This window comes from Podarcis cretensis (assembly GCF_951804945.1).
Source record: "Podarcis cretensis genome assembly, chromosome: 14".
NCBI lineage: Eukaryota > Metazoa > Chordata > Lepidosauria > Squamata > Lacertidae > Podarcis > Podarcis cretensis.
The window spans coordinates 19,225,400-19,237,586 of record NC_137183.1 but is presented as its reverse complement, the minus strand read 5'-3'; the positions used below and the strand labels follow the sequence as shown (position 1 = coordinate 19,237,586).

The following is a 12,187-nucleotide window of genomic DNA, read 5'->3' as shown; positions in this document are numbered from 1 at the left end:
AGTCCGTAGAACCCAGCCTCTTGGATAATGGCATGGTCCTGAGTAAATCTCCACTCCCCTTCTCTCATAGAATCATAGAATAGAATCATAGAATCATAGAATCATAGAATCATAGAATCATAGAATCATAGAATCATAGAATCATAGAATCATAGAATCATAGAGTTGGAAGAGACCACAAGGGCCATCGAGTCCAACCCCCTGCCAAGCAGGAAACACCCTCAGAGCACTCCTGACATATGGTTGTCAAGCCTCTGCTTAAAGACCTCCAAAGAAGGAGACTCCACCACACTCCTTCTCTCCCACTTCTTCATTCGTCATCTCTTCTATGGGTGCTGATAAATGCCCTTTGTCTTTGAGCTCTTTGCTCTCCTACTTTTAAGGCTCACCAGGTTCTGGGAGATGGTGGGTCTGGAATGCTTTCTAGTGATAACATGTCAGCCAGCTGCTGCTCCGGCCCTGCCTGCTCCTCCAATCCCCTGATTTCCCAACTTTCCCCCTAATCTGCCTCTGAGTTGAGACCTCCCTCAACCGCTTGTTGTAAATCTGTACTGTCTTCCTCTTCCTCTTCCCTGGAAGGGTCAGGCTGGGGAGGCAGTCTCCACCATTCCTCCTCTGCCCAGTCCCTGACACCTATTCTCCTTACAGAGCAGCAGAGGACTTTGGGCTTCCAGATTTCAGTGGCACCCTATGCAATACCAAAATTTGGTGCCTCCCCCCTGGCCTCTCACCTTCCTTTGTTTGTCACTGTTACAACATCCCTGCAGCACCCTCTAGGCTTGGCGCCCAGTGTGGGCGAACCAGTCACGCTGCCCTAAATCGACTTGTGTGCAGAGCTATATTTCCCAAAGTTTCCTGGGAAGGAGAATTAATTGTGAAACCACTCAGGCACTAGTAAGTATCTGTGGACTCAGCTACATTGGCAAAGAAAAAGCACCTCATATGCGCTGTATATGCATTATAACACTGTGACACCAGGTGGTGCTGTGGAGTTCCATTTTTGCCAACCAGATTTCCCATACAAAGTTTATGGCGTGTTTAACTGAAACGCTTCTTGGATCCAGCCTGTGTGTGTGTGTGTGTGTGTGAGAGAGAGAGAGAGAGAGAGAGAGAGTTAAATAGCCTTACATGGAGCAGGTCCAGTAGGATGTATTCATTAACGGAGAAGAGAGTCACTTGAAACAGTGTCATGATCAGCAGCTGCACAGGACTAATTTTGCCCAGGACGGCGCCAAAGGCGATGCAGACAGAACCCACACAGAAATCTGCACCAATCATGCTGAGAGGAAGAGGAAGAGGAAGGTTAGAAATGAAGCACATTTATATACCGTGTTTTTCGCTCCATAGGTCGCACCGGACCAGAGGGCGCACTTAGTTTTTAGGAGGGAAATAAAGAAAAAAAAATTATTTCAGCCCCAAAGAGCAAAGAAGCCAAGACAGTGAGCGGGATCCATCCGGCTGGCTGTCTTGGCTTCCTCTTTAGCCGTGTGCAACCTCTCCAGCCGGGAGAGGCTGCGCATGGCTTTGGCAGAAGCCAAGACAGCCAGCTGGATGGATCCCGCTCACTGTCTTGGCTTCGTTTTTAGCCGCGGGACTGTGGCAGGGGAAGCCCGAGCTTCCCCTGACCCCAGCCCCCAGAACAGGTCTGGGAGTGGCGGCAAGGTTGCGCGCAGCCTTGCCGCCGCTCCCAGAGCTTGCGGGGCTGGAGTCGCGCTCATAAGGCTTGTGAATAGCTGCCTGAAGCCCGGGGAGCGCAGCAGGAGTTGGCGCTGCGCTCCCCGGGCTTCAGGCTTCAGGCTGCTATCCGCAAGCCTTCGGAGCGTGGCGGGAACTCCTGCTGTGCTCCAAAGGCTTGCGGATAGCTGCCTGAAGCCTGGAGAGTGAGAGGAGTCGGTGCACACTGACCCCTCTTGCTCTCCAGGCTTCAGCGCAAGCAACGCATAGCCTCTGTAGTGCGGAGGGAGCGCTCCCTCTGCGCTCCACAGGCTTCCCGTTGCTATCACTGAAGCCAAGGAGTCTGCATTCGCTCCATAGGACGCACACACATTTCCCCTTCATTTTTGGAGGGGGAAAAGTGCACCCTATAGCGCGAAAAATACCGTATATACATTGGTACCTCAGGTTACAGACACTTCAGGTTACAAGTTTTCGGGTTGTACATCGTGCCAAACCTGGAAGTACCAGAACGGGTTACTTCTGGGTATCGGCGCTCACGCATGCACAGAAGTGCTAAATCACGCTTTGCGCATGTGCAGAAGCGCCAAATCGCGACCCGCGCATGCACAGACACAGTGCTGCGGGTTGCGAACATGCCTCCCGCACAGATCACGTTCGCAACCCGAGGTTCCACTGCATATAAAAACCTGCATAAACCAGTGTACTTCCACCTTGAGTTCCCAGACGTTGTTGGATCAGTACGGATCGTGTGTTGGATGACAAGCAAGTATGGTGCAAACAGACCTGCGGGAGCCCTGGATGGGCTCTGCTGCTGCACATCACCGTGTCATTTTCACCACACCATTGTCCTTCTGCCTCTAATTCCACCCATATGACTTTCTGGAGATCAGGCAAGCACCACTGCCTCCCCATGCCGCCTGCTACTGCGTTGGATCACAACTCCCATCATCCTGACCATTAGCTAAGCTGGCTAGGGTGATGATGGGAGTTGTAGTCCAACATCTAGGACCCAAGGATGAAGCAACGCTGGTTCAAACTGAATCTGTATCAGGAGGCCCTCAAGAGTCACAGTGAGGACAGAAACACCACGTGTGGATCTTCCATCTTTCCTGGTCCCCTTTGCCTCTCCTTTACTTTACTTTCCTGTTACAGTGGTACCTCAGGTTAAGTACTTAATTCATTCCAGAGGTCCGTTCTTAACCTGAAACTGTTCTTAACCTGAAGCACCACTTTAGCTAATGGGGCCTCCCGCTGCCGCTGCACGATTTCTGTTCTCATCCTGAAGCAAAGTTCTTAACCCGAGGTACTATTTCTGGGTTAGCGGAGTCTGTAACCTGAAGCATCTGTAACCCGAGGTACCACTGTACAACAAACTGGTTCTTTTCACCAGTGTATCACATTAACCTTAGAGTATATACGGGACCCCCACCCACCCACCCCAGCCAGGTTCCATATGGGCAAACTTACCTTTCCACTCCAATGAGTATCTTCCCATTCTCAAAGGTATGAAACCAGCCCTGAACCAGGAGAGCCCACTGGATCCCAAAGGCGGCAAGGAGGAAGTTGAACGCGACAGCCCCAAAACCGTAGCGTTGAAGAAATGTCATGAGGAACCCAAAGCCCACAAAAATCATCACATGAACATCTTGGAAAGCTGCATTAAAGAAAGAAATTTCATTGACGTTGGTTCAAAAACGTGTGTTCAATAGAATCAGAAAACAAGAAGAACATAACGTTTAGAGAAGATTGGAAAGCGTTTATGGAATATATGGGAAATAACTGTGTACAGCTGAAAACGCTGGCAGCGTTAAGATAAATTCAACAGTGTAAATAAGTTATGATGGATGTAATAATGGAATGGGACGCGGGTGGCGCTGTGGGTTAAACCGCAGAGCCTAGGACTTGCCGATCAGAAGGTCAGCAGTTCAAATCCCCACGACGGGGTGAGCTCCCGTTGCTCGGTCCCTGCTCCTGCCAACCTAGCAGTTCAAAAGCACGTCAAAGTGCAAGTACATAAATAGGTACTGCTCTGGCGGGAAGGTAAATGGCGTTTCCGTGCGCTGCTCTGGTTCTCCAGAAGCGGCTTAGTCATGCTGGCCACATGACCCAGAAGCTGTACGCCGGCTCCCTCGGCCAATAAAGCGAGATGAGCGCCGCAACCCCAGAGTCGGCCACGATTGGACCTAATGGTCAGGGGTCCCTTTACCTTTACTAATAATGGAATACTGAATGGTATAGTTTCTGTAAAATATGCAGGGATTGTAACAAGAACCATGGAATGAGAAGAAGGGAAGTCACTGATATCTTAAGGATGTGAAAATGAGTACTTTAAATTGTAAAACAGAAAATTTAATAAAAATTATATGTAAAAACAAAAGTATGTGTTCACCCCAACCCTCATCTCACTTTATCTGCATATCTAGCAACCATGCTCGCTTCCTGTTTTATTTCATTTCACTTTTAATTCCCACACCACCTTTCAATATTACTATGCACAAGGCGCTTTACAGCAACAGAATATGCAACAAAGAACACACACCAGATGATAATCTGATCCAATACAAAAAGTCATAATAAAACATAACTTTAAAATGGAACGGCTTGAATCAAACAAAGTAATATTCAATAATCTATTAGAATATAAGAGTACACAATAAGATCAACTCTCAAAATACCAGCAAATAATAATTAAACAGAAATTCACTCTTAACAATGTCAATAAATAATTGCTAAACTATGATCAATAAAAATAACTGTGTCACGATGCATAAAATACCACAGTACCTACAAAACCATGTAAAAGGATCAAGTTGAGAAACAAAGATGCACAACTTATAAAACTATTTTTTAAAAAAAAATATATCCCAAAACCTAAAAATCCCTAAAAATCTCTAAATTCTGCTATCACACACAAGTGGCATCGAATGATGCCTTAAGAATACAAAAACATAAGCAGAGCTCTGCTGAATCAATGGAATATACTTAGGAAACTGCATCATACAAAGTCAGATCATTGGCCAATCTAGCATACTATTGTCCAATGACAATGACTTTCAGGAAGCAGCCTTTTCCTAGTCCAGCTGGAGATGCTGGGGACTGAACCTAGGACCTCTTGCAAGCAAAACAGATGCTCAACCACTGAATTATAGCCTTTCCTGATTACTGTAGTATCAGACCAGGGGACCACCTAATTGTGTTGGTTTTAAAATTTTGTTTGTTGTTTCGGTTAGAGGGGAAATACTTTAGATATATTAAAAAGGAGAATTCCCTGGGAGCCTAAATCAAGGTTTGGGGCAAGTACTCTTTGATGAGAGAGCACCAGCAGATATTTAAAATCACAAACATGCAGCAAAGTAAAGCAAAGAAATATAGGCTGTTAGACCTTTAAAATATCCCCTTCTAAGTTGCTTCCAAAGCCCCCCACTTCCCTTAGCATAGAAAGAGACCACATGTTTGGTAAGTTAAAAAATGATTTACTTACCAACTCTTCAAAGGTGAGATTCATACAACAGCAAGAAAAGACAGGCGGTATAACTTATGCTGCTGAATGGTAAATGTTTCTAAATTATTTGTATAGAAACACAAAGATGGCTTGCTTAAGCCATGCGGTCTAAGCTTGGATCTCCTTACTAGTCAGATTTACAGAGTGGAAGAGAGAGAACAGAGTTTGGTAACCTTTTCTCCCAAGGTGAAGGGGTTTGACCCAGTTAAGTTGGGCAGGACAGCTTTTCCTATGGTAATCTTATAATTATACAATAATAATAACTAGCGATGCATTGCAATGACCAGTGCAGACCCCATGTGTTGCTTTGCAGCTACATCTACTGCTGTGCACATATGCGGCAAATGATTTGGTATGCTCCAGTATCTTCTTTCAGAGTGACTTAAGTTGTGTTTCCCATGAAATTCCATTGCATGTAGCAGAATTTGCATATCATTCTCTTGAAACTGAAGCAGAACAACTCTGGGCTCATCAAGACTTCATTCAGCTTCGAGGGCCTTCTGGTGGTTCCCTCACTGCGAGAAGTAAGGTTACAGGGAACCAGGCAGAGGGTCTTCTCGGTGGTGGCACCCGTCGTGTGGAATACCCTCCCACCAGATGTCAGAGAAATAAACAACTATCTGACTTTTAGAAGACATCTGAAGGCAGCCCTGTTTAGGGGAGCTTTTAATGTTCAATGTTTTATCGTGTTTTTATTATTCTGTTGGGAGCTGCCCAGAGTGGCTGGCGAAACCCAGTAAGATGGGTGGGGTATAAATAAATAAATAAATAAATAAATTATTATTATTATTATTATTATTTGAAAGCAAGCAGATTTGTGAAACCCCAAACTATGGACTTCTCATTCAGAAACCGCTAGAAGAGACCGGAAACATCCTGTTATTTGATGTTGCCATTGAAATATTCTTTTTTCGTGTGTGTGTATCACACACTGATATACTGCCATTTGCACTACACAAGGTACACAGCGCACAGAGATTTCCCACCCACCCCCTTGGGCTTCTGCAACTCTGTCTGCATTGCAAAACAAGTCTATACATTTCCAGCCACTTGCCATCCATCATGTCCTCGAGATAGAAATCAGCTCCAGTGATGTAAAATGACACTCGGCAATTATCAGTGGTCCAGGAGGTCCTTAGGCTGCTGAATAAGACCAAGATGAGGGTTATGTTTCCTCCATCATTTGGCCTGGGAATTCCCACCATACACAAACAAGTAAACTTGCATGAAACAGCCCATATTCTGCCCTCATGTATTTAAAGGGCATATGCACTGTGGATTATATACAGTGGTAAAGGTAAAGGTAAAGGTACCCCTGCCCGTACGGGCCAGTCTTGACAGACTCTGGGGTTGTGCGCCCATCTCACTTAAGAGGCCAGGGGCCAGCGCTGTCCGGAGACACTTCCGGGTCACGTGGCCAGCGTGACATCGCTGCTCTGGCGAGCCAGAGCCGCACACGGAAACGCCGTTTACCTTCCCGCTGGTAAGCGGTCCCTATTTATCTACTTGCACCCGGAGGTGCTTTCGAACTGCTAGGTTGGCAGGCGCTGGGACCGAGCAGTGGGAGCGCACCCCGCCGCAGGGATTCGAACCGCCGACCTTTCGATCGGCAAGCACTAGGCGCTGAGGCTTTAACCCACAGCGCCACCTGCGTCCCATATACAGTGGTACCTTGGGTTAAGTACTTAATTCATTCCAGAGGTCCGTTCTTAACCTGAAACTGTTCTTAACCTGAAGCACTGCTTTAGCTAATGGGGCCTCCTGCTGCCACCGCACCATCGGAGCACGATTTCTGTTCTCATCCTGAAGCAAAGTTCTTAACCTGAAGAACTATTTCTGGGTTAGCAGAGTCTGTAACCTGAAGCGTATGTAACCTGAAGCGTATTTAACCCAATGTACCACTGTACTTGCATTTCGAATCTGGCCCATCCCTGAGAAATAGAACATGAATCACTGGGCTAAGCATATTCCTGTTCAGAATGGAAAGAAGCAGAAGTCCCAGCTGTACACCAGCAAAGGAAGAATGGGTACAAAAACTTTTCGAATATACAGAAATGGCAAAACTCACCAGAAGAATAAGAAATCAAAATAGCAAACGTTTTTAAATAAAAGAATGGAAATGGTTTATTGAATATTTACAGATGAACTGCAAACAGATAAAAGTACTGGCAGGATTATTGTAATAACCTGCAGTTTCGTAACAGTTTATATTTAAAGTAGATAATTAAATGAGCAAATTAAACGAATTTGGATATGCAGAAGATATTAAAAAATAAATTTAAGGAACCGCAGAAAGAGCGGGGAGGAAGTCAGACTTTGAAATGTTAAAATGATGGTAAAATTTATGAAATGTATAAATTTGAAAAGTATAAATAAAACTTTTTTAAAGGGAATGGGTACACAGCTGGCAAACCAGCTGAAAAAGGTAAAAAGCACACACTCTGTGCCCCCAAGATCATATGTGCTTCCTCTTCCATGGAGGATTTAATGGTGGGAATTGGTAAAAGGATATATTAATCATATTTAATCCTACAGAGACCTGTGTGGGTGTGTTAATAACAAAGGAAAGTGGCAGCAAGCCTGTATTCCAAAGTGTGGGGCTTTAGCAGTCTCTCTGATGGGGAGAAAACCCCTAACAGAATTTCATTCTTATCCTTAGGCAGAATAGTGAGGCATGGGAATATGCTGTTAAACCTTATTTATTCCATTTAGCTGTGTAAAGCAACTGTCCCCCTTTCTATCCCTCCTGCAATGAAGCAGACCACACACTGAAGTAAGTTTAAAATACTTTACTTACGTATTTGATGTCACAGTCCTGAATTAGTCTATGCAGCAACGATAAGAAATGCAGGCATATGGGTAAAAGGAAAGCAGCAAGATAGCTTCAGACAGGTGTCTGGAGCTGGGAGCTATTGAGAGACACATGCTGCTCCCATAGCTACATTGTAAAGAAAGGAGAATGGGAAAAGAAGATAAGATATACAGCATTTCCTCCCCCACTGGGGGTGAGGGGACATGACCTAAAAGAACCTTCTCTAGCAATTAGAACTCTGTGGTCATTGACCCCTTTCATATACTAGCAATCATGCAGTTCTGTCTGACTGCAAAATCTCCCAGTGATCTGGCCAAGTAGGATCTGGAGCCCCCAGAAGCAGCCCAGAACAGTAAAGGGGGAGTCAGGCCTTTGTGGGAGACTGGCAGGGATCTCTCCCCCAGAAAGGGACACGGTGACCAACTCCAACTGGATGCTCATGGGAAACACTCAGGCAGGATCTGAGCAGAAGATCACTCTCCGCTCCGGTGGTTTCCAGCAACTGGTATTCAGAAGCATCACAAAAAGTATGTGAAAGATGTACCTCAAGGCTGTCAGAGGAAGGGCAAGGGGTTGTTCAATGAATCCCATAAAATCTTGCTTTGTTTTCACTAATGTTTGCTTCTGCTACCAGACAGGCTCAATCTACCAATTGAAGCCTAGTCAAAGTTAACCTGCAGAGGTGGAAAGGATGCTAGCAGGACTAAGCAAGATTGAATTCCCCAAGAGCATCGGTAGGCAAACTAAGGCCCAGGGGCCGGATCCAGCCCAATCGCCTTCTAAATCCAGCTCATGGACGGTCCGGGAATAAGCATGTTTTTACAGGAGTAGAATGTGTCCTTTTATTTAAAATGCATCTCTGAGTTATTTGTGGGACCTGCCTGGTGTTTTTACATGAGTAGAATGTGTCCTTTTATTTAAAACACATCTCCGGGTTATTTGTAGGGCATGGGGATTCGTTCTTTTCTTTTTTTTTCAAAATATAGTCCGGCCTCTCACAAGGTCTGAGGGACACTGGACCGGCCCCCTGCTGAAAAAGTTTGCTGACCCCTGCTCAAGAGGATAAAGACTTTATAAAAGAATGGGGGGGGGAAATTACAAATTATCTAGGAGACCACTGTAAGCTGATAGAAGCAAGAGCAGGATTTTGACACACTTGTAATATTATGGACAATATGGTTCAATATAAAAACTGGATTACAGACTAATGTGCAGTTGTAGATGTTTTAAAACAAGACCCCATGGACAGGATGGGGGAATGTCGTGAGATTCAGAGAATCTCCACATATAGTATTACTTTATTGATGTGTGTTTATTTGTATTTTTTATTTGTAAAATTAATAAAATGTTTTGTTTTATTAAAAAGAATTCCCCATTCATGAGATGATGGGCTGTGGGCGCCAACCAGCTTTCTTCAGGTACATGAAAGATTTCCACGCAGGGAGCTTTCTCATACACCCAGAACCAACAGAACTGGACTCCCCACAAGGTGGTACAGTCCTTTCTGCAGGGATTGGCCGTTACTTGATGTAACATTTGAAGCCAACAGCTGGGATAGTTCCCTCAACAGCGCTTGAGACTCTTAATCTCAGGGTTGTGGGTTCAAGCCCACGTTGGGCAAAAGATTCCTGCATCACCGGGGGTTGGATTAGATGACCGTGGTGTTCGCTTCCAACTCTACAATTCTATGCATCTATGAACAGTCATAGCACCCCCTCTTCTTGGAGAGTGGAAAACCTCCTGGGATCGCTTTGGGAACTCGTGTGATTCAGAGGCAAAGTTAAAATGTGTCAGTTAAATTTCAAGTTAGCACAATAAGTACAGAAAGAATAAAGTAAGCGTTGTCTGGTCTCCTAGCAGAATACAAAGGAATGTTAATCCTATGCAAAAGTGGAGGAGGAAAGAGATAAAATTGCACGTCAATAGGAAACAGGATTGTCCAGTTCGGATTGTATCCCTTAACCGACACAAATGAAGAACTCTGGCAGCTGAGTCAGTCATAACCAACATATTCTATCCCTAATATAATATATTCATGTAGACTCTCAGAAGGAGAAAATGTAACGCTACTACTGCCACCAGTAGAGGAAGTTTAATGATTAAACAGTGTCTGGCTTAATCCAGGATTTCTACTGATGTGAGGGTGAGACTGAGCAGCTAAGCTTCCCGGGGACTGAGGGAACTAGCCGAGATTCTCATCTCAAACTCATGTTTAATGAAGTGAGGTGTTTTGTTTATGAAACCCAAGTGAAGAGCGTGTGATTTTCCCCAAGCACGTCGCATCGGAACTCTGTTAATATCAGTGCCATTGTAAAAGTCCTGGGTGTGTGGGAACACCCAGGCTCTGCCATACTCCCAAAGTGGTGGCAGTTCGTGAATGAGGAAGACATCCAGTGACATCACACCCAGCTGAAATGAAGTAAGGTTACCATCTGCACCATACGTTTAAAGCAGTAGCATACCACTTTAAGCAGTCATAGCTTCTCACAGAGAATCCTGGGAAATGTAGTTTGTTCAAGGGTCTGAGAGTTGCAGTCCTCGAGAGTGGTTTAACAATCAATCCCTCTTCCCAGGGAACTCTGGGAAATGTAGGCCATTTCCTTCAAGGGTACAGTACTTGGAACTGTAGCTCTCTGAAGGGTAAACCACAGTTCCCAGGGTTCCTTAGGAGAAGCTATGTGTTTTCAGTGCATGGTATGGAATGCGTGTGACCTTGAAAAACAGGGTGCCTCTGAGCAGATGCTTAGACTTGCAATTTGTTTTCAGTACCAGAACTGAACTAAGCTTACGGTCCATTCACACAAAATACCACTCCTGGTTATCTTTCTTCCATTCAGCAGCCTACTTTAGGTGGAAAAAGTCAGCTTGTTGCTACTGTTAAACAACTGGGAGCCAGAAAACCTGGCCCAGGAAAAGCTAACATGCTGCCCTCCAGATGTTGTGTGGACTATAATTCCCATCAGTCACAGCCAGCATGGTGAATGATCAGGGATGATGGGAGTTCCAGTCCACAACAGCTTGAAGGCGCCACATTGCCTACCACTGTCCTTGCCAATCTCCTTCAAATTAGCCAGGGATCCCAGCTGACTTTAAAGCAAACTAGTTGGCCCAACCAAAAGAGCTAATGACTCCTTTTCAGTCCCTTCATATTCTGTGGAACCCACAGGGCTGCAAAGACCAACAACAATACTACTAGTCAATGTTATTTTTCTATAAAAAGAGGTGCAACGAATTAGTGCATATAATGCATGTTTGCATGTATCTGAGAAAAGGTGGTAGTAATTCTTTCCTTGAAACCTAAGAAACAGCGCACAGTTTCTCCCCAGTCCTGCGACTGCTTTTCTCCTCCAGCCTATACCGCTTGAATTGAATCAGGCTTCACCTTCTCTCTGTTTGGCACCTATCCAAATTGGGCAAAACAACACACATTCTGATACACCCATTAACCTCCATCCCCACATGGTTGTATACAGGGAAGAAGCAGGCACACGAACCAAGAAAGGTAAGATGAGAAGGAATGGAGAGGATGGGCTGCTCAGGGGCGATGGGCACAGAATGGGGAAAGCGCTCCAAACATTACAAAGAGGGATGGGAGAGGAATTTGCTTTCCTTTGCAATTTAAGGTGAAACTACCCAATTCACCGTGGGACACGGGTGGCGCTGTGGGTTAAACCACAGAGCCTAGGGCTTGCTGATCAGAAGGTCAGCGGTTCGGATCCCCGTGACGGGGTGAGCTCCTGTTGCTCGGTCCCTGCTCCTGCCAACCTAGCATTTTGAAAGCACATCCAAGTGCAAGTAAATAAACACTTCCCGCTCTGGCGGGAAGGTAAACAGTGTTTCTGTGCGCTGCTCTGGTTCGCCAGAAGCGGCTTAGTCATGCTGGCCACATGACCCGGAAGCTGTACACCGGCTCCCTCGGCCAATAAAGCGAGATGAGCGCCACAACCCCAGAGTCATCTGTGATTGGACCTAATGGTCAGGGGTCCCTTTACCTTTACCTTTACCCAATTCACACCTCTCGAACTGATACATGAACGTAAAAGACATTTATCCTTTGTAAGGTCCACTTTTCAGAATTCTGCAGTGCAATTCTCCAACCAAGCTGCATGCATATATTAGAGGGAGGTGTGCATATAAATACATATATTAGTAAAAAAAAACCCCAAAAACCGCATGCACATTCTGCTTGCCCAAAT

The 12,187-nt window shown here is 45.3% G+C and overlaps 1 protein-coding gene across 1 annotated transcript in view; it reads right to left on the bottom strand.

The window, feature by feature from the left end:
* Positions 1-12,187, bottom strand: part of RHCG (Rh family C glycoprotein) — a 36,761-nt gene that overhangs the window by 17,912 nt on the left and 6,662 nt on the right. The window contains exons 2-3 of the mRNA XM_079954330.1: positions 3,145-3,331; positions 1,129-1,279 (exon numbers count right to left, since the gene is read on the bottom strand). Of these exons, the coding sequence (XP_079810456.1) occupies positions 1,129-1,279; positions 3,145-3,331 (338 nt within the window). The remainder of the gene's footprint in view (positions 1-1,128; positions 1,280-3,144; positions 3,332-12,187) is intronic.